Source organism: Emys orbicularis, chromosome 2 (genome assembly GCF_028017835.1).
Source record: "Emys orbicularis isolate rEmyOrb1 chromosome 2, rEmyOrb1.hap1, whole genome shotgun sequence".
Lineage (NCBI taxonomy): Eukaryota > Metazoa > Chordata > Testudines > Emydidae > Emys > Emys orbicularis.
This window is the reverse complement of record NC_088684.1, coordinates 81,745,004-81,768,376: the sequence shown is the minus strand read 5'-3', so window position 1 is coordinate 81,768,376 and position 23,373 is coordinate 81,745,004. Positions and strand designations below refer to the sequence as shown.

The 23,373-nt window shown below is 44.3% G+C and overlaps 1 protein-coding gene across 2 annotated transcripts in view; it reads right to left on the bottom strand.

The window, feature by feature from the left end:
• The window catches only part of OSBPL1A (oxysterol binding protein like 1A), a 141,485-nt gene that overhangs the window by 32,384 nt on the left and 85,728 nt on the right, over window positions 1–23,373 (bottom strand). The window contains exons 16-17 of one of the 2 annotated variants that reach the window (XM_065397957.1): window positions 15,672–15,834; window positions 92–269 (exon numbers count right to left, since the gene is read on the bottom strand). In XM_065397957.1, the coding sequence (XP_065254029.1) occupies window positions 92–269; window positions 15,672–15,834 (341 nt within the window). The remainder of the gene's footprint in view (window positions 1–91; window positions 270–15,671; window positions 15,835–23,373) is intronic. The other variant, XM_065397956.1, reaches the window with a different exon arrangement.

The window sequence follows — 23,373 nt, the reverse complement described above, 5'->3', positions numbered from 1 at the left end:
TACAATTATCTTTCACAGGAGTCTCATGGTTTTTGCCTACATGGCAATAAAGTTTACAGTATATCTTTAAAAAGAATAGGCAACATCCTACCTGTGTTTTTTGATGCCGTTAGTCAGAGACTCTCCACCACCACAGACCTTTCCACCTCCACCACAGACCTTTTCTTCGGACATGCTGGAGGTTATTGTATTGTTTGACTCCACACTGTCCTCTAATGAGTACGTGGTTACTGTTTCAAATCCACTTAATGATTTTTCAGATTCTGAATCTGCAAGAGAGCAGGTGCATGTTAATGAATATAAACTTCAATGATAGACTTCACAGATTAACAGACACCTTCTTCCTCATACAAAACTCTGAAACCTAAGTAGGTTAATTTGTTCTGATGACAGCAGCCGTCTGGTAACTACTAGTACCTCAAGACTGCCGATACGCCATACCTAGAGATAGATTAAAGGATCCTGGATCTTTTGAGAGGTGGGGGGAGGGGGGGGAGGGAGAGAAAGAAAGGGGAGAAAAGAAGATAGTGGATTTCAGTATCTTTCCTAACACACAATTGAAGTTGTCAGTTTTTAGTTAAAGTTAATCCATTTTAGCTCTTGTTTAAAACTCAGCACCAGTGTCATATTAAAACTATTGGCTCAGCCAACCAGAAACTAGTGCTAGTTAATAAAATCTGTATTTCAGAGTTTCATTTTAAATGAACAATTTCTTGTTCTTCCCCTACTCAGACTGCACATGAAGTACGTGTTAAATTTATTTGTTCTAACTTGTATGAGGTGAATTGAAAAATACAATTTATTTTGGTAACAAATATTTGCACTGTAAAAATGATAATCAAAAATAATGTACACTGATTTCAATTACATATATGAAAAATGTAGAAAGACATCCAAAATATTTAATAAATTTCAACTGGTATTCTATTGTTTAACAGTGCGATTAAAATCACGATTAATTGCAATTAATTTTTTTTAGTTAATCATGTGAGTTAACTGAGATTAAATCGACAGTCCTATTTTTTTTTTTTTTGTGCAACAGTGTTACACTGTTGACTCATATTCAGCTTGTGATCCACTAGGACTCCCAGATCTCTTTTTGCAGTACTCTTTCCTAGGCAGTCATTTCCCATTTCGTATGCGTGCAACTGATTGTTCCTTCCTACATGAAGTACTTTGCATTTTTCCTTACTGAATTTCATTCTGTTTACTTCAGACTGTTTGTCCAGATCATTTTGAATTTTAATCCTATCCTCCAAAGCACTTGCAACCCCTCCCAGCTTGGTATCATCTGCAAGCTTTATAAGTGCACTCTCTATGCCATTATCTAAATCATTGATTAAGATACTGAACAGAACCGGACCCAGAACTGATCCCTGAGGGACTCCACTTGATATGCCCTTCCAGCTTGACTGCGAACCACTGATAACTACTCTCTGGGAATGGTTTTCCAACCAGTTATGCACCCCACCTTATAGTAGCTCCATCTAGGTCGTATTTCCCTAGTTTGTTTATGAAACGGTCATGCGAGACAGTATCAAAAGCCTTACTAAAGTCAAGATATACCATATCTACCACTTTGCCCCATCCACAAGGCTTGTTACCCTCTCAAAGAAAGCTATTAGGCTGGTTTGATGTGATTTGTTCTTGACAAATCCATGCTGTTACTTATCACATTATATTCTAGGCGTTTGCAAATTATTGCTTAATTATTTGTTCCATTATCTTTCCAGATACTGAAGTTAAGCTGACTGGTCTAATTCCTTGGGTTGTCATTATTCCCCTTTTTATAGATGGGCAAATATAGTGCCATTTTGCAATCCTCTGGCATCTCTCCCATCTTCCATGACTTTTTGAAGATAATTGCTAATGGCTCAGATACCTCCTCAGTCAGCTCCTTGAATATTCTAGGATGTATTTCATCAGGCCCTGGTGTCTTGAAGACATCTAGCTTGTCTAAGTAATTTTTAAACTTGTTCTTTCCCTATTTTAGCCTCTGCTGCTACCTCATTTTCACTGGCTTTCACTATGTTAGATGTCCAATTGCTACTAATCTTTTTGATGAAAACGGAAACAAAAAAGTCATTTAACACGTCTGCCAGTTCCACGTTTTCTGTAATTGTTCCTCCCCCGTCCATTAAGTAATGGGCCTACTCTGTCCTTGGTCTACCTCTTGCTTCTAATGTATTTATAGAATGTTGTTACCCTTTATATCTCTAGCTAGTTTGATCTCATTTTGTGCCTTGGCTTTTCTAATTTTGTCCCTACATATTTGTAATATATTTGTTTATATTCATCCTTTGTAATTTGATCTAGTTTCCATTTTTTGTAGGACTCTTTTTTGAGTGTCAGATCATTGCAGATCTCCTAGTTAAGCCAGGGTGGTCTTTTGCCATAGTTCCTATCTTTCCTACGCAGTGGGATAGTTTGCTCTCGTGACCTTAATAATGCCCGCTCAGGGCAGGGGGCTGGGAGCACCTCCACGAGCCGAGCACCCCAGCTTTCTGCCCTGACCTCCCCACCCCAACACACACCCATCCCTCTGCCCTGCACCCCCACAGCCCCATCCCTCTGCCCTGACCTCGAGTTGCCCCCAACACCCAGCCTTCTGCCCTGCATCTCCACACACACCCCAGCCCTGTGCCCTGAACCCCCCCCACACCCATCCCTCTGCCCTGCACCCCCACAGCCCCATCCCTCTGCCCTGACCTCGAGTTGCCCCCAACACCCAGCCTTCTGCCCTGCATCTCCACACACACCCCAGCCCTGTGCCCTGAACCCCCCCCACACCCATCCCTCTGCCCTGCACCCCCACAGCCCCATCCCTCTGCCCTGACCTCGAGTTGCCCCCAACACCCAGCCTTCTGCCCTGCACCTCCACACACACCCCAGCCCTCTGCCCTGAACCCCCCCCCAACACCCAGCCCTCTGCCCTGAACCCCCCCACCCAGCCTTGTGCCCTGCACCTCCACACACACCCCAGCCCTTTGCCCTGACCTCGAGTCCCCCCCCACCCAGCCCTCTGCCCTGAACCCCCCCCACACCCAGCCTTGTGCCCTGCACCTCCACACACACCCCAGCCCTCTGCCCTGACCTTGAGTCCCCCCCAACACCCAGCCCTCTGCCCTGAACCCCCCCACACCCAGCCTTCTGCCCTGACCTCGAGTCTCCCCCCCCCCCGCCCCAACACCCAGCCCTCTGCCCTGAACCCCCCACCCAGCGGGCTGAGCAGGCTGGTGGCGTAAGATCAGCATTTTAATTTAATTTTAAATGAAGCTTCTTAAACATTTTGAAAACCTTGTTTACTTTACATACAACAATAGTTTAGTTATATAATATACACTTAGAGAGAGACCCCTTCTAAAAAAACGTTAAAATGTATTACCGGCACGCGAAACCTTAAATTAAAGTGAATAAATGAAGACTCGGCACACCACTTCTGAAAGGTTGCCGACCCCTGCCTTAGAATCATGAACTCTACCATTTCATGATCACTTTCACCTAAGCTACCTTCCACTTTCAAATTCTCAACCAGTTTCTCCCTATTTGTCAAAACCAAATCTAGAACAGCCTCTCCCCTAGTAGCTTCCTCCACCTTCTGAAATAAAAAATGGTCTCAAATACATTCCACTATACAATACACTTGTGATATGCCATAAGACCCCAGAGAGGAAAAGGAAGAGGTAGACTTGCTTATCATATATACACAGTTTGCACTGTTGGTCACTTACAAGGCTATTTTAACCTTTGACCCCTCTCTGGTCTGAATACAGCCCCTCAGGTGCTAGGGTCTCATGCCCTTACCTTGTCTAGGGTGCAATCTTGTGATTCTCCCACAGGGGGCTGTAACCCAGGGAACAATCTATCAGCCATGACTACTCTGTAGGCCCAACTAGGTTTGGAACCTGTGACCAGTGGTAAACAGTGACCAGATAGACAATGCTTTGTTTGGAGAAGTCTATTTACCATCATAAGAATAAAAGAAAATATGCTTATCTATCTTACCTGGAGGCTTGCTATCCCTCAGCACAGATTCTAGGCAAGTCCCTCTTTACTCAAAACCCCTGACTTCTAGGGTCTGTGAGAGCCACTTCTTCTCAGCAACTCTCCTCAACCATTCACCCCCTCTCCTTTTATCCCCCCTTCCCACAAAGTTTTGTCTCAGCTTCCAGGACTTTTAGTTCTCCTGTGTTAAACTGGAATTCATCTTAACAAGCTAGTCCGCTGAGCTCAATAGGGGGTCAGTGATGGGACACACCAAATGGGTCTACTATTCTCCCGCCTGCATGGAAAGCTATTGTCCTTTTTATTGCGTAACTGTTGCCAACCCCTCTTGAATTAATCCCTTGTATTCATACAGTAACCCCTCCCTTACAGCAGTCAGATTTGGAGCTGCTCTAGTGTTCTTCTGTAAGACCTTTGAATATTATATGTTCTGTCACAAACAGATCGATCATTAGAGAGGAAGGGGAATATCTAACTAGCTGAAAAAAAAGCCAGTCCACATAGTGGAAGCCAAAATTCACAAGTACAAGAGGACTGACCAGGCAGCAGGAGGCCCTTCTAGGGCATGGAACTGTAGCTATGTGACAGTTATATCAAAAAGTACACTGACAGCGGGCGTGGTGAAAGTCACGAAGACGTTAATCAAGGGAAGATACTCCCCTGCCATAACAGGCAGACTAACCCTGACAGCCTAGGCTGAACAAGAGTGCTAATTTCTAGAAAGGGGAATTCAGATAATAAATATGCCTGAATAAAGAGAAGTGGCAACACACAACAATGCACAAGGAAAGGATTAAACTGAGACCAGATACTAGACCAACACCAAGGCAAGTAACAAAAAACATTAGTTTGGGGTAGAACATATCGTCTAAGCAGGAAGCTGTTAACCAAAGATCAATTCTTCAAGATAATGAAAGCTGCAAATGGAGGGGTTAGTGTACACAGTTTTTAATACTGATTTAACTATATCTGTTTAAAAACAGTGTGAATATAGTTACAACTTAAAGGTGTTTATAGCTAGCTGTATAGTGCCATGGGCATCTTTAAACAGTGTAACTGCAGCCACACTAGCCGTTTGCACACATATTTAGCTCAGACCTAGAGATTAAGCACTACATGAAAAGATGAGCCAAATCAGGGCAGTTTTAGTTTTTACCAAAATCAGGCTTGACATTTTGTTTTTACCAGTTTTAGATAGTTTTGCTTTGTGATTTAGAGGCCATGTTTCCCTGCTTACTTGTAACTTTCAGAATGAGGTACATCACTCCTCACCCCACAATTTACACCTGTTTAGCCAGTTTCTGCACTGCAGACACTAATTTGTGATTGCAGAACCTCCAAATTTGGACTCAGTTTGGATATGCCTCCTGAAGTCTGTATGGTTACCCAACGCTTATCTGGATAATTCATCTCGCTAGAGGATACCATTAAGCCTTGGAAAATTTTGTCCCCACACAATACTTCTTCCCCATTCAAGCACACTAGCCAGGTTTGGGGGAGTCTATGTTTAATATCGGACTCTGGGATGAAAAGCCACACTGCTGCTATTTAACTTGGTTTTTATGAATCTTAGTAGTTTCTGCATGTTTTCCAGTATGGGAGGTTAGATACCTGGAAATGTGAGCTCAGTCTGAGAGCTTGTCTACACAGGGACATCCAGGAAAATTAATCCCAATTAACTAAAAGTGTGAATATGAAGTGGATAGTTAAATCACATTCAATACTTATGTGGATTCCGTTTTTCAGCATTAAAGTGGCCTCAACTAAATTTCACTTCATTCATTCTGGAAGTAAGTGAATAAAGTGAAATTTAATTGAGGCCACTTTAAATCTGAACAAGGGTGTTCACACATGGGTTCGATGCAGTTTAACCCACTTCAAATTCACTCTCTGTTAGTTTGGGTTAGTTTTCTGGACAACCCTGTGTAAACAAGGCCTGAGTCTTTAACTACTAGAATATATATGGAGATATACCTATCTCATAGAACTGGAAGGTCATCGAGTCCAGTCCGCTGCCTTCACTAGCAGAACCAAGTATTGTCCCTGACCGTCTCCCCCCCGATCCCTAAATGGCCCCCTCAAGGATTGAACTCACAACCCTGGGTTTAGCAGGCCAATGCTCAAACCACTGAGCTATCCCTTCCCCCCCTCAGAGTCAGCCTCTGTCAGCAGAGTGTTCAGATTTACAATAAGCACCATTTAATACACTCCAATGTCAAGGCATACTAAATGAGGAATGTCAGTTTTACCATAAAAAGAGTTAGACTTGTGTAGGTCAGAGTTCCTTTCAGAATCTGACATAACACCCAATATTTACTGGCCTTCCCTGCTGTACCACTGGATGTTATGATGAACTATACATAAGCACATAAACCAAAAATCGCATTAAGAGAAAAGCCTTACCAAAATGGCATTTCTTCAGTAACTAACCAACATATTTCTAAAAGCAGTACATAGTAAATATGCAAACAAGATTATAACAGTGACTTTCATTTGTAAAATGCAAGAATGCTGTGAATTGGAAAGTGTTTAAGTAGTGAGGGCCACAGATTCTAACATGGGTCTCCAGCCTGCTTAAAGCTTTGGGGGGCAAAACGGAGACCTGTCAGTTACTGGCTCAGGAACACATTCTTCATGCAGAAGAGTGAATTGAGATGGCTTCTACAGATAGGACAAGACTGTGTTGTAGCTAAGTAAGTTAAAAAAAATATGCCTAGTGTCTAGAAAAAGCAGTTACTCACCTTCTCATAACTGTTGTTCTTCGAGATGTGTTGCTCATATCCATTCCAATTAGGTGTGTGCGCGCTGCGTGCACAGTTCGCCAGAAGGCTTTTCCCCTAGCAGCACCCATCCAGTTGGTTCTGGAGTCCCCTGGAGTTGTGCCTTCATGGCGCTGCATATAGGGCCCTGCCGTCTCGCCACCTCTCCAGTTCCTTCTTAGAATCATAGAAGATTAGGGTTGAAGAGACCTCAGGAGGTCATCTAGTACAACCCCCTGCTCAAAGCAGGACCAACACCAACCAAATCATCCCAGCCAGGGCTTTGTCAAGCCGGGCCTTAAAAACCTCTAACGATGAAGATTCCACCACCTCCTTAGTAACCCATTCCAGTGCTTCACCACCCTCTTAGTGAAACAGCATTTCCTAATATCCAACTTAGACCTCCCCCACTGCAACTTGAGACCATTGCTCCTTGTTCTGTCATCTGCACAACTGAGAACAGCCGAGCTCCATCCTCTTTGGAACCCGCCTTCAGGTAGTTGAAAGCCGCTATCAAATCCCCCCTTACTCTTCTCTTCTGTAGACTAAATAAGCCCAGTTCCCTCAGCCTCTCCTCATAAGTCATGTGCCCCAGCCCCCTGATCATTTTCGTTGCCTTCCACTGGACTCTCTCCAATTTGTCCACATCCTTTCTGTAATGGGGAGCCCAAAATTGGATGCAATACTCCAGATGTGGCCTCACCAGTGCTGAATAGAGGGGAATAATCACTTTCCTCAATCCGCTGGCAATGGTCCTAGTAATGCAGCCCAATATGCCGTTAGCCTTCCTGGCAACAAGGGCACACTGCTTCTTGCCGGATAGTCCGACAGAGGGGAAGGCGAGTGGGTTTGGAAGCCTTACCTAGGAGGTGGGGGTCAGAGTTTATGGAATAGCTGATTGAAGCACAGCCCTGCCGAACACTGCATCATCCCTGGCGTGCCAGGTGATGGCGTAATGTGAAGTGAAGGTGTGGAACGAAGACCACGTAGCTGCTCTGCATATCTCCTGGATCGGTACCTGGGCCAGAAAGGCCACCGAAGACGCCTGAGCTCTGGTGGAGTGTGCAGTCAGAGCAGGGGCAGGGACCTTAGCGAGGTCATAACAAACCCTGATACAGGATGTGATCCGTGACGATATCCTTTGCGTGGACACTGGGAGGCCTTTCATCCTGTCCACCACAGCAACAAACAACTGGTTCAGCTAACAGCTTAGTTCGTTCAATATAAAAGCCCATTGCATGCCGCACATCCAGGGAATGGAGCCTCTGCTTGTGGCTACTGGCATGGGGTTTTGGGAAAAAGACTAGAAGGAATAGGTCTTGATTGGTGTGGAAATTTGAGACCACCTTCAGGAGGAATGCCGGGTGGGGTCACAGTTGCACCTTCTCTTTGTAGAAAATAGTACACGGAGGGTCGGATGTGAGAGCCTTGAGCTCAGACACCCTTCTGGCTGATGTTATTGCAAACAAAAAGGCCACCTTATAGGAAAGGTAGAGGAGTGAGCACATTGCTAGGGGCTCGAACGGGTCCCGTCCCCCCCCAATCAGCCTTGAGAGTACCAAGTTAAGGCCCCAAGTGGGGGTGGCTGCCGAATATGAGGATATAATCTGTCCAACCCCTTGAACTACCGCACCATTTTGTTAGTGAAGATGGTGCATCCATGCTCTCCTGGGTGAAAAGCTGAGATGGCAGACAGGTGAACCTTTATTGAGTAGTGAGACAAGCCATGCTGTTTCAGCTTTAGGAGGTAGTCCAAGATAAAGGGGACCGACGATTGTGTTGGAAGGATACGATTCTACAAGCACCAAATCATGAATCTCTTCCACTTGGCTAGATAAGTCGCTCTGGTTGAAGGCTTTCTGCTACCCAGATGAACCTCGCTCAGGGGGTCTGAGCATATAAGCTCTAACGGGTTCAATCACGCAGCTTCAAAGCCGTGAGGTGGAGAGACTTGAGATTGGGGTGTTGAAGCCTTCCGTGAAGTTGAGTGATGAGATCCGGAACTAGTGGTACAGTGATTGGAGTGTCCACTGATAGCTCCAATAGCATGGTGTACCAATGGTGACATGGCCAGGCCGGTGCCACTAGGATCACTGAAGTTCCGTCGCTCCGGATTTTGAGGACCACCTTGTGAATCAGCGGTATGGGAGGGAACGCATAGAACAGGCAGTCCTTCCATGGAAGGAGAAACGCATCTGCCAACAAATCTGGGCTGTGGTTTAGGAAGGAGCAGAATTGTAGGCACTTCCTGTTGGCCCTTGCGGCTAACAGATCAATCTGGGGAACTCCCCACCGCTGGAAGATATTGTTTATTACATCCAGGTGGATAGATGATTCATGGTTATGAAAAGACCTGCTGAGGTGGTCTGTTAGGACGCTTCCAAAAGTATGGACTGTGCTATGCAGAACTCCCAGAGCGTGAGGGCGAGAGGAGTGTGCTCTCCCCGTCTGTTGATATAAAACATCGCTGTTGTATTATCTGTCAGGACCAATATGCACTTGCCCTCCAGGAGAGGCTGAAAGGCCTGACATGCCAGCCGGACCGCCCTGAGCTCCCTTAAATTGATTTGAAGCATCAATTCCTCCTGAGACCAGAGGCTCTGAGTTCTGTGCTCCCCAGGTGTGCCCCCCACCCCATGGCTGAGGCGTCAGTGGTCAGACATAGGGATGGACGAGGTTTGGAAAATGCGACCCCTGCGCACATCAAGTGTGGGTCGAGCCACCAGTGAAGAGACTTGAAAACGTCTGGTGGAAGGGTAACCACCATGTCTAGACTGTGCCTGCTTGGTCAATACACCAATGCTAGCCAAGCTTGGAGAGGTCTGAGTCAGCCTCGCGTGCTGCACTACATATGTGCAAGATGCCATGTGACCTAGGAGTTTTAAGCAACTCCTTACTGTGGTTATAGGGAATCGTTTGAGGTCCTGTATGATGTCGTGAATGGCCTGGAACGCTCTGGACTGTGTTGAGTCTAGCACTGCCCCTATGAACTCTATTCTGAGTAGGGGTGAGCATTGACTTTTGAGTGTTTAGGAGGAGGCCCAATGCATTGAAGGTGGAGCTTATGAGGGAGCCTGTTGATCCACTTGTGTTCTGGACCAGCCCTTGACTAGCCAGTCGGCTAGGTAAGGAAATACCTGAACCTGCCTTTTCCGACTGACATACATTTGGTAAACACCCGAGGTGCCGATGATAGGCCGAACAGTAGTACTATGAATTGATAGTGGGAACTCCCGACTGTAAACCTTAAGAAGCGCCTGTGGGGCAGGATTATAGAAATGTGGAAGTATGCGTCCTTCAAGTTGAGGGTGGCATACCAATCTCCTGGATGGGATGAGAGTGGCCAAAGAGACCATTCGAAACTGTAGTTTTTTCATGAACCTGTTGAGATTGCGCAGGTCCAAGATGGGTCTGAAGCCCCCTTTTACTTTCCAGTATTTCCTAATACTGGGAGTATAACCCCTTTCCCCTGAGCTCTGGCGGAACCTCCTCCGCAGCCCACCGATAGGAGGTTTTGTACCTTCTGGACAAGAAGTTGCTTGTGAGAGGGGTCCCTGAAGAGGGACAGGGAAGGGGAGTGGGGGAGAGAGAAAATTGGAGAGAATATCCCATCTCTACTGTGCGGAGGACCCAAATGGTCTGAGATGATTTGGGACCATGCTCGGTAGAAATGGGATAGATGTTCCAAAAACAGGAAAGAAGGATCCCATTGAGAGGTTGGTATAACGCCCTCGGGCGCATCCTCAAAAGGTCTGCCTAGAGCCTGGTGGCTGCCTGTTATTTGGGGGTTGGGGTTGGCGATGACGATTCTGGTTTCTGGGACGCCTACGATTCTGGTCCTGCCTAAACTGCCCCTGGTATGGTCGTGTCATGGGTTGAGGCCTAAATTGTCTATGCTGGGTGGCAGGGGTGTGCAGACCCAGCGATCTTACAGTGGCTTGGGAGTCTTTCAGACTGTGGAGTCTCGAGTCCGTTTTCTCCAAAAAAATAACGTGGTCCCCTCGAACGGTAGGTCCTGAATTGTCTGTTGGATCTCCGCGGGGAGGCCCGAGGCCTGCAGCCATGAGCAACGGCGCACTGCGATGCCCGAAGACATTGTCCTCGTTGCAGAGTCCGCCAAGTCTAACACTGCTTGCAGTGACCTCCTGGCGACTGTCTTGCCCTCATCCATGAGAGCTGAGAATTCTGGCTTAGAATCTGGACATTGCGTCCCATGACTTGAAGTTATAATGGCTAAGGATCGCTTGCTGGTTTGCGATGCTCCGGTGGAGCATATCTTCCTCCCGAAGAGGTCCAGCTTCTTTCCGTCCTTAGCTGCATCATAGCCAGATTGCCCCTGGACTTCACCAGTGGCCTCTGAGTCGTTTGGGGCCTCAAGACCGGTGCCGTGACACCGTGGTCGGGGGAGTGCGGACCTGTCAATGTTATCAGGTCCTGCGCCGCCTCATAAGTCTCTGATGTGGAAGGGAGATCCAAATCCTTCACCTGGGTCACCTCTGGTGTCACCGGACTCAATGGTCCCTCCCGTGGGCCTGGAGTTGACGGTGCTGGCTGTTGAGCTGGAGGGGAGGAGTGGTCTTGCACCCGGTCTCCCTCCCTTGGGTTCACGTTCCCATGCGCGGGAAGGGGAGCGCCCTCTATCAGTCTTACTGTGCTGCTTCTTTGGGACAGGAGACCGAGCAGTGCCAAGATTGATCCTGCGCCGTGCTTGGCGCAGGGGAATGCTGGTGCAGAGGGTCCTCCTCAGCACCTCCTGGACCAAAACTGGCGCACTGCGCACCTACGCTGAGGAGCCCAGTGCCGCGTCCATGGGGCTTGACTCAGACTGGGGGCAGAGAGCTACTTCCATTAGCAGCAACTTTAGTCTGTGATCCCTCTCCTTCGTGCGGGGGCAAAAGCTCCTACAGATCTTGCACCTGTCCGCTTGATGGGACTCCCGCAAGCACTTAAGATAAGCTAAGTGCAGGTCGCCCTTGGGCATAGGCTTCTGGCAAACCCCACACGGCTTAAACCCCTGGGTCCGAGGCATGCCCCGGGCCCGGGATGTGGGGGAGAGAGAAACCCCACAGTACCCCAAGTCCAGATGTCTAACTACAACAATTTTTTAAAACTATATTTAAACTATTTACAAAAAATACACTAGAGGATCGCTTGTTGAATACGAGACACAAAACGCTCCGACGACCACCACTGGACAGTAAGAAGAAACTGGAGAGTCTGCAGGGCCCTATATGCGGCACCATGAAGGCATGACTCCAGGGAGCTCCAGAGCTGACACCCCAGGTGCTTCTAGGGGAAATACCTTCCAGCGAACTGTGCATGCGGCGCGCGCACACCCCCCCCCCCACCTCTTTCGAATAGATATGAGCAAGCACTCGAAGAAGAATGAGAACTGTGTTATTAATTTAAAAACCAATACTGGTCCCTTACCTTTCCACAGGGCAAGTCAGATCTGTGAATTCTATTACTTGAAGTGTAAGCTTCTACTAGCTCACTTGTTGGCAAAAGTACTTGCATAAAAACAGCTCCTACAGCAGGATTTTAAATTGGCTGTTCGCAGCTCAGAGAGGAAGAGAATTTGGCCTAATAAACAAGTCACAGCTGAAGTAGCCGTGCATATCAGCCATTTCCTGATTGAGGCACTACAGTGTGCCACACCACCCTCTCAAAGAATGCTAATGATGCCTGTGTCACAGCCTGGCCCAATCCACCAGTCTGTTGTGAGTGCACCCAACTGCTGGATCCCACGTACTTCTAAGCCAAATGGGTCTGGACAGGGACAAGTCACTGGTTCCACCTCTGGATCTGTAAGGCATGCTCTTACACTTCTTGTCTGAGCCTGAGCCCTTCCCTGGCCCATGGGACTATGCAATCCTGCCACCCCAAACCCTGGAACCAGGGCCTCAGGCTTCTTGAGCCTCCCTAGTTGCTTACTGTCCGACTCTTAGGCTGTGGTGGTCACTCTGGACTGCTAATTTAGTCCCTTCAGGGTCAATGAGGCAAGAACTTAACACACAATGGATTCCAAATTCAAACTGGAGGTCACCATGTCACCCACACGTATCCCACTGCCACGGCTCCATGTCAGCTTTGCTGCCTTTTTTTTTTTTTTAAATGAAGAAACACATGGAGGACCAAGCAGCCAGCTTGCAGATTTCTTCCTAAGAAGTGTGTCTCAAACCTCCTCCTCCAATTCCTGAATGTTTATTTTTTGGCTATATATAATTTTATTGTGCATGGGATTCCAAGCCATTGCTTTTTCTTTCAGGGCAAGAGTTTGGGACAGGAGGAGTAGTGAGATATGGGGTTTACTTTAGGGCTGAAAGCTGGGTTCATTCAGAGAACTCTTATCCTCATAAGCAGCAGTGGTGGTGCTCTATGGCTACCACTCCAACTTTCCAGCCAGCTCTAATTTGGAGTCCCTTCCTGTAGAAAAGTCCACATTTTGGAAAAAAAAGTGTCTTGAAGTGTCAGAAAACATGGGCTCCCCTTCTACTAAGGGGATTACAGGGGGGAAAGAATGTTTCTGACAAACAAAACTGAATCTCAGTTTCTCAACTACCCATCTGGAAAGCTCTTGTCAATTTCCCTTTCCTCAAGGCTTTCAGGCAAGCAGCCTAGGAAATGTCATTTCATTTTTCCTGACAAAAGTTGAAAAAATTTTCAGGAAAGGCGAGTTTTTTCCCCATTAAAAAGTTCTGTTTGAGAAAAGAGCATTTTTCAACTGGAAAAATGATGAACTCCTGACCAGCTATCCTCCTAATTCCAATAATTGTCTGACTGACATTAGTTATTAATGAAGGCATTTTATAGATCGGGAACAGAGACAAACTCAAAAGATGACCAGAGGAATGGAATGCCTATCTTAAAGGAGAATGGAAGAGCCTGACTTGTTCAGCCTAGCAAAAGGCAGGTTGAGGGGGGGATAGGATTGCGTTCTGTAAATACATCAGGGAGATAAAGTCTGTCCATTAGCCTGAATATCTTTTCAATGTCAGTACAAGAACAAATGGGTATACACCGACCACGAACAAATCCATGCTGGAAACTGGAAGAGGGTTTCTATCCATCAGAGGAGTGAGGTTCTGGACCAGCCTTCCAATAGGTGCTTTGGGGACAAACAGTTTTGACAGCTGGACAAATTTATGAGTGGGATTGTATGATGGGGTTGATTATGATGGTGAGGGGCAGGGCTCGGCAGCCTTGTGGGTATCTTCTGGTTCATATTTGGAGTTTCTAAAAATCTCATGCTTCAACCGGTAATCTGCAGGGGTCAGGAAGGGATTTCCCCATGCTCAGGTATGCATGCGCACACATACAACGTACTGGGTTGTGGGTTTTTTTGGTCTCCTTCCTCTGAAGGATTAGAGATGGCCACAGCTAGAGACTGGCCCACCTCATCCAATATCCCCTTCACTGGTGCTTGGCTGGTTAGTTCTTGATCACAAGCTCAGCATCTAACTGATCCCCCCAGGTTACATTGACAGTGGCCGTAGAGGTTTTCCACCTACCTCTGTAGCATGGGATTCAGGTTGCTTGCCATGATCATCTGGGAACACCTCACTTGATCAATTCCCTGCCACTGCAGGGGCCTCAGGCATTGGTGCACTTTGGTCCCTCCTATTCTCTGCCTCTGGAATATAGTTTTAATCTCCTAAAGACTAATAGTTTGGTCTAATTTTGGTTGTTGGGTTTAGTGTGTGGGTGCTGGATGGTTGGGGGCTTATGATATACATTACTTAGGAGACTCCTTGATTAACCAATATGGATCTGGTGAAATATCAATACCACTGCTTTTTATTTCTTGTGTGTGTCACAGAACAGTTTCCAGGACAGTGTGAAGTTCTTTAGGGCCAAGGAATAAGATGTTATGACACTAGACTCAGAACCAGACTCCTGCATGCTTATAAGGTACCACTACAGGTATGTCCACACAAGCATAAGAGATCACAGCATGGTTGGCCCAGGTCAGCTGACTCAAGCCGTGGGGCTAAAAACTGATGTGTAGACACATTTGGGCTCAGGCTGGAGCCCAAGCTCTGGGACCCTCTACTCTCACAGGGTCCCAGAGCTCAGGCTCTAGCCATGTGGTCCCCAAACTTTTTACCTTACACCCCCCTCGGAGCCAGGAGTGGGGCTGCAGCTCCTTGGGGGGAGGGGAGGCACGGACAGGGGTAAGTGGGCTGGGGCTTAGACTGAGTTCAAACCCTAACTATGTTCAGATAAGAATCTAGACACCTTTTTGATCAAGTCTTTCCCTAAGAACACCTTAAAATATATAAAAATACATCCTAGACCCTTACGCCCCAGACAAAAACAACCATTCTTTAATCTTCAGAGAAACAGACCTATGGAGGCACAGATGCCATGGTGCTCAGGTGCTTTTAAGTAAAAAATTGCATTAAAATTTCAGCTGCAATATTGACATTTAAGTTATGGGAAGGAGAGGGGGAACTGGCACCTCACAAACACTCATCCATCCCCCAGCCTGTGACTGGGGACAATCTCTAGCTCAATCCATAATGAAACGTAAAGAAAGCAAACGGTTTCTGAGAGTCATAATGTCAGCTGTAATTGAAAGTTTCTTGGCTTGTGTCTTTACAGAATATCTTTGATAGAAAAAAGTTGAGGAAAGTAGCTATTCTGGTGATCAGCCCTGCCACGATCCAAGTTTTGCAAACTGGTAGACGGGAACATGCCACTGTTCTACGCCCAGATTCAGGAGGTACTTAAGCACTTGTTTAACTAAGTACATGAGAAGTCATGCAACATTTGCTTTACTGCAGAAGTACCTTTCCAGACAGGTGCCCTAGATGGCACAACTAGATTTGGGCCCCTCCCATTTTTAAACAAACAAAATATATAGACATTTGCCACATGTTCAAGTTCTGGATGTTATTTACTTACCTGAAACAGCATCATAGAACTGTTCCTCACTAAGGATGCTTAGAGGTGGTGATCCTTTAACTAGAGACTGCTCTAATTCATGGTGTTCGGTGGCTAGTGTCTCTAGTGCTTCTGACAAGATCTTGTTTTTCTCCTGCTCATGCTCCAGTTTCAAATTCCTCACCTATAAGTAGACACATGTATGAATAGAATCTATCCTCTAAATAGCTTTGAGCCACACATTCTTGGGAGAGATGAGATTTTTAGTTGGTCTTTGAACCATTTATTTACAACAGAAACTGAAGTAGCTGAGTTATTTGTGGATTATATGAGCGATATTACAGGATAATTCTGTTCCCATCACATGATTTTTTTTTGTCTCAACGTTTTTTTAAACTATTGAAAAGTCTCTCGAAAAAAAGATTAAAGTTTTATATATCGGAATTCTGCAACTGAATTCAACACACAGCTTCTGATTGGCTAACATTCCAAACAATTACTACTTTTTAAACAATGTTTCCCTGATTTGTTGGTAGTCAGAATAAAAAAGCCTGTTCTAGTGTTTAACCTGGATCCACATGCAGCAAGCCACTTCTACTGTTCTGCTCTAATTTGGGCCAACTAGTATAATTTGAATTGCATTTCTCAGCAGGTGTGAGTTACATAGGTGCTAATATTTAAATGAACATTTTAAAAATTGGAGCATGTTAACCCCTAAGATTACTGTTTGCACGTAAGTTAAGGAAGTGAAAGAGGTGAGAAGAAAGGAGGGGAAAGTCTGACTGGCTGATTTGTCTCTGATGTAATGCTCCTACCACCCTATTGTAAACTGTTCATAGAACAGCCACAAACTGACATGAGAAGGTAGGCTGGGGGAGGGAAGAGGACAAAAGGAGACTGGCCAGCAGATGGGTTTTGTATTTAAAAACCTCCCACACATATTAAACCTTTGTTATTGTCCTGTGGTGCTACAAGTGTCAATCTCTTCTGAACTCCAAGAACTACTAACATGAAAGCAGTAACATATCCCTACTAACCCTCCTCCTCTTCCTTGTGCTACTCCCTCCTTTTCTTTCCTTTTAGGGGAAGATTTACACTTGGACCTCTCCCAGAGAGCCTCCCCCACAAGCCCTCCACCTGCTGCCTTCCCTCCAATCCAAAGACTGCTTCAATCTTCGACTTTCTCCCCACACTCTGTTTTTCCTCCAGACACGCAGTGTAAAGGCATTCAGCTTCCCCTGCTACCGCTTTTCCCTCATTTCCTTCTCAGAGTACCCTTTGTATCCCCCTTTGCAGACTTCCCAGTTCTCACACGTAGTTAACTGAAACAATATTAGAGAGTTATAGTGACTCAATTTCAGCTTATTTTGTAAGCAAGAACTGCTTATGTACCAACATTACCTAAGATTATAAATAATCATAATTTTAGACATGTATTTTACTTGCCTCTGTGCTTTTTGCAGACCTTTTGCATCAATCTCCGCTTGAACAATGAAAGTTGATTAGGTCAGTTTCACTTTTGTTTATACCCAAGTCCACTTTCAGCTTCTTTGTGCTACAATCTCTGGGTCTCAAACAAGGTAGCATGTTTGTTTAAAGCCATCTGTGCCCACAATTTATAAAAAGATTCAATGCAACACTTCACTTGGGGATATTTTAACAAAATGTACGTTAGACATTTTGCCAGTTGAATAGCAAGAATGTTGACTTCTTAGGTAGGTGAAATGCTAAAGTTGCAACTTTACCCATGAAAAAAAATATTAGAAAGACATCTGAATTTTTATTATAAAAGATAGCAAACTAAAATGTAGCCTCCTGGCTTTACCACAACATAGTGATAAAGGGTAAAAATTTCAAAATGCACCTACGTCCCATTTTCAAAAGTGATTTCGGCTCCTAAGTGCCTGTGTCAAATAGAACTTATGCACTTTTGAAAACTGTACCAAAAGTAATTAACTAAAGCGAATAAAATCCAGGAAGTCTCAACTAAATGTTTTATTGTGAGAAGATTCCCGCAGCACCAAAGGATGACAGTTTGAGGAACAGTAGGTGAAGCTTACATGCCATATGTGCTCCAATACCAAGCCCAGTAATGGAGTTTCTTTTATTTCACTGGTAGAGTCAGAATCTTAAAACAGCTCTTCTACAATCCTTTTGTCTGCTTGGTCATTCATGGAATGTTACTCATAATTGTGTAATGAGTACCATGCCCCAAAAGTGAATTCTCCTTTCTCAAAAATAGCCAGCTTTGCAGCAGTAAATTGCCAGGCTTCACAGCTGCTGAACGCTTATCCAAACAAATACGTAAAGCTCCTAATACCTAAATAAAAAGTTTCTCCCCTGTGATCCTTATAGCATTAGACAGCAGCTAAAGATAAATAAGTAAACAGAGTGAGGAAAAAATTAGACTAGTCAAGTCAATGTGACTAGAAGTTGAAAATTGAATTCCCTTGTTTTAAAAGTTAACCAGAGGGAAAGGGAAGAAAAAAAAAAATCAAGTTTAAGATAAAATACGGGCCCTGATCTTATAAGTTTAATAAAGTGTGTAGATACCTAAGCCCACGCAGAGCCCCAGAATTTAAAGAAGTCCACCAGTTTGGAGCTCAATGCAGGACAGGAGCTTAAGTGAGCAAGTCTTAAAGAGGAAGAATGACTTTCAATGAAAGAAAATTCCAAAAAGCAGCTGAAATTCCATACAACCTACATCCTATTTTAAAGAGTGAAATGCCTTTAAAGTGAAAAAAATTGGTTCTCCTTCCACTTTTAGCCTCTGATTTTTTTACTCTAATCGTTGTTCCCTTGCACAGCCTCCACATAATCGATATAAATGCAACCACCGCTGAAAGAAACTTCTTTGAAACCTAACAGCCCTCCCCCAAGTAAAAAATGCAATGTATTTATTGGACCATTCATGCTCAGTGCTATTTTATTTTCTTCCTACTTGCTAATGACCAGGCATATTATTTACTTCTCCTCTACAAGAGCGTTTCCAGTTCTCCAACATTCACAAACCCACCTTGCAATAAGCTGCTTACAGAGACGGGTCACTTTTCTTCAGAGTGAAATGATTCTACCAGCAGGAGTTAGAGCATTGCTCCAAGGCAAGCCACTCCTTCCACTACATTCATTAAGTTTTTTTTTTTTTTTTTAAATATGCAAGAAAAGAGCAAAAATACATAAAGCAACTGATTTTTAAATCATTTTGAACTACAGCCTTCTGTAAAGAAAGACCACTTCTGCTCGAGTCTTACAAAACTGCCCATTTGCTATGTTGGTTCACAAAACTCAGTCCAAAATTCACATTTTGAGCTGAATGCTAATACAAAATACTGGCTGAGGATCGACAAAAGTAAATTGGCACTAATGACCATCCCTTTCCCCATCAAAGTCTTCAAAAAACAGTCTGAAGAAATGTCCAAATAAGTACTGATGAAGCAGTAGAAAAACAAGGCAGAACCTCCACTGCAATTTAGAGTTACTTCCCCACTACAGTATCTTCAGGGCCCCGCCTCCCCACCATTTATAAATAAGATTCTATTGGATATTACTGGCATTTCTGTCAATTAGACTTTGCAGACAGACAAGGGAACATACTCAGCATGATACAGTTTCCAGAGGAGTTTCCTTGTATTTATTTGTCTCATTCATTTGCTTCCCTTCCACTTTTTGTTTTACAGCAATAAGAACAAGTTCATAGATTCATAGATTCTAGGACTGGAAGGGACCTCGAGAGGTCATCGAGTCCAGTCCCCTGCCCGCATGGCAGGACCAAATACTGTCTAGACCATCCCTGATGCTGCTTTTAAAAGCAGCTCAGTAGCTGCTTTTAATGTAATCTCACATTGGGATTGAAATGTTATCGATCTCAGTGTGTGCACAGCTCTGGAAACCCAGTCCAAGTACTAGAGTAATGTACCCTACCATGCATTCCAGTCATAGTCTCTGTAAAGTGCAGTTTGTGCTAGACTTGTAGCGGGTCAAGAATACAGATCTCAACTATTTCCACTGTTGAATTATGCGAGTTTTGAGATCAGGGAGATGGTTTAAGACAAGTTAACTATTTCAGTTAGGCTTTCAGTATCATGATATGGAGTACACGATTACAGTAACAGTTTGTAAATCTGATTGTTACTAGTTGAAACTATCGATCCATCTAGTTTTATCTCAGAAAGAATGACAATGATTTTACCTGCGAGACTATGAACTGTACTACTCTGTCACTGCAATTGTTGTTAAAGTTTAATACCTACACAGTCTTCAGTTACATGGGTCAATAAGGCAGGGACCATCTTTTTATTCTGTGTTTGTACAGTGCCTAGTACAGCACGTTCCTCATCCATGACTGGGCTCCTAGGTGCTACAGGAATACAAATAATAAATATATACACCCTACCCAGTGGGACAGCATAAGAACTCCAGTTACTAAACAGAAAATTCTGCAGCCTTCATTGGACTGAGTTCAAATTACAGCTGTAAGTGTGAAAAGGAAAGCTGCCACAGACATTTTCCCTGAAACCTGCTGGTATTTAGAGCAGTTTGGATTACAGACAGCTGTAATCCAGTACCCATCTTCCAATTCATATCATATATCCCAATTCAATAGAGCCAATGCCTTCTATGGTATTTTATTTTCCAAGTTAATTTAAACTGAGGTCCATTAACAATGGCATATTCCAAAAAACAGGCAGCATCATACCATTGATGTTTGAGACTTCAGTGCCACAAATACATGGGATCATTATGTGGCATGCTAGCGCAGCTGCAAGCAGCCCTATGGAAGTACTGCATATCAACCAAGGTCTGGAGGCAGCTGGAGAGGATGGACAGAGATGGGAAGGAAGAAATCTAGACTTGTCAGGAAAGAGAACTAGGTCAGCAGCTATTAAAGATGGAGATGAGTAAAATAAAGTTTGAAATAGAGCAAGACTTAATTTTTTTGGCATTTCTGAAATGGCATTACCTGTCTTTATGGAGTCAAGAGGGCAACATGGCTCATTTCATTTCGCTTTCTGAAAGAACACAATCTTAGACGAGTTAATAGAAGCTCTACATTTGGACATTCTGAATTGTGAAGAAGGATCTTCTTCCTTCTCAAACATAATATTTCCCTGGAATTATCTGCAGTAATGCCCAGCTTCAAAAAGCACATTATAATATTGCACTTTTCCAGGAATTCATTGTCCAATCTTGTTTAACAGTCTACCTAAAGTAGCATAGTCTACCATGACAAAACTTCTAGGTTCTCCACTTCTAGATTCATAGAATCATAGAATATCAGGGTTGGAAGGGACCTCAGGAGGTCATCTAGTCCAACCCCCTGCTCAAAGCAGGACGAGTCCCCAACTAAATCAAGTAGGTTCTCCACTTACTCATTGTGCTAGCTTGGGGGGCGGGGGGGGGGGGAAGTCTTTCAACTTTTCTTTCAGAGACTGTGTAAAAATACCCATCCTATATCAGAGAATAGTTGAGCCCTTCGTGTCTGTAACACACATTAAAAGGCACTACAGAATGGCATATTAGTATTAACAGAATGACTGAAGAAGCTCCACAGCCAGATAGTATTTCTTCAAACAACCCCTTAGGCAAGAGTACCATTTCACTAATAAGCCTCCATTAGCCAGAAAAAATAAATTGAGCCATCAAGGTAATTGTGTCTTCAGTTTCTCCTGAGATCTCAAAGATCTAGCAGTAAGAAATCTAGTGTCTTTTTGGAATACTTACTTACTATAGAGGGTAGATAACCCATGAGCACAGGAAAAATCACTGCCCACTCAGCAAATGCTCTGTAGCAAACACAAAGCATGAATTTTTGATCGCTGCTCAAATGCTACTTATTAGAGTCAGGTCACAACTGAAGAAAAAAAAAAAGATAGGCTGAAAAATGGTGATGGAATGGCACAATTAAGGTTTGATATCATTAAGCACCATGACTAGAATCAATGTTACACACCAGTAGATTACCAGCTTTCCGATGGAGGTACAGAATTAGTTTCTAGTTCTGGAGAAGTTCTGGTCTTTAAAACAGGTTGCTTGTTCTTTGGGCCAGCAGTTATTTCTGGTACAAGACCCAGGCTTTATGGCAAATCTCAGAGGTTGGAACCACAGTGATGAATTCATGTCCACCCACCAGGCTTTAGAAAAAAAGTTTTTTTTAAAACCTCCCTTTCCTCAATCTTCCTACCTTTAATCAATTTTGCTCTGTTGTCCACTTCAAGACTAGTTCTGATTACCAGCCCTTCAACTTGCAAGTTCTGCATTTCACCTTACTGCTGTATGAGGAATACTATTAATTTACCAAAAAACAAGTATTCCAATAGACTGCATGCTATCATGGATAAGACCAACCCTTTGGACACATTTATAGTATTGCAATGTAAGGTGAAATGTCTCTCTAGTTTCAATTTTTTATAACAAAGATTAATATTCTTTTGTTATAACATTTAAAATGAATTTGTAGCATGAAGAACAGAACACCTTAGAGACTAACAAATTTATTAGAGCATAAGCTTTCGTGGGCTACAGCCCACTTCTTCGGATGCATATAGAATGGAACATATATTGAGGAGATATATACACACACATACAGAGAGCATGAACAGGTGGGAGTTGTCTTACCATCTCTGAGAGGCCAATTAAGTAAGAGAAAAAAAACTTTTGAAGTGATAATCAAGATAGCCCAGTACAGACAGTTTGATAAGAAGTGTGAGAATACTTACAAGGGGAGATAGGCTCAGCCATTCCCAGTCCTTATTCAATCCTAAATTGATTGTATCTGGTTTGCATATCAATTCCAGCTCAGCAATCTCTCGTTGGAGTCTGTTTTTGAAGTTTTTCTGTTGTAAAATAGCCACCCACAGGTCTGTCATTGAATGACCAGACAGGTTAAAGTGTTCTCCCACTGGTTTTTGAGTATTATGATTCCTGATGTCAGATTTGTCCATTAATTCTTTTGCGTAGAGACTGTCCGGTTTGGCCCATGTACATGGCAGAGGGGCATTGCTGGCACATGATGGCATATATCGCATTGGTAGATGTGCAGGTGAACGAGCCCCTGATGGTATGGCTGATGTGATTAGGTCCTATGATGATGTCACTTGAATAGATATGTGGACAGAGTTGGCATCGGGCTTTGTTACAAGGATAGGTTCCTGGGTCAGTGTTTTTGTTCAGTGATGTGTGGTTGCTGGTGAGTATTTGCTTTAGGTTGGGGGGTTGTCTGTAAGCGAGGACAGGTCTGTCTCCCAAGATCTGTGAGAGCGAGGGATTATCTTTCAGGATCGGTTGTAGATCTCTGATGATGCGCTGGAGAGGTTTTAGTTGGGGGCTGAAGGTGACAGCTAGTGGTGTTCTGTTATTTTCTTTGTTGGCCCTGTCTTGTAGGAGGTGACTTCTGGGTACTCGTCTGGCTCTGTCAATCTGTTTTTTCACTTCAGCAGGTGGGTATTGTAGTTTTAAGAATGCTTGATAGAGATCTTGTAGGTGCTTGTCTCTATCTGAGGGATTGGAGCAAATGCGGTTGTATCTTAGAGCTTGGCTGTAGACAATGGATCGTGTGGTGTGTCCTGGATGGAAGCTGGAGGCATGCAGGTAAGTGTAGCGGTCAGTAGGTTTCTGGTATAGGGTGGTATTTATGTGACCATCGCTTATTAGCACAGTAGTGTCCAGGAAATGGACCGCTTGTGTGGATTGATCTAGGCTGAGGTTGATGGTGGGATGGAAATTA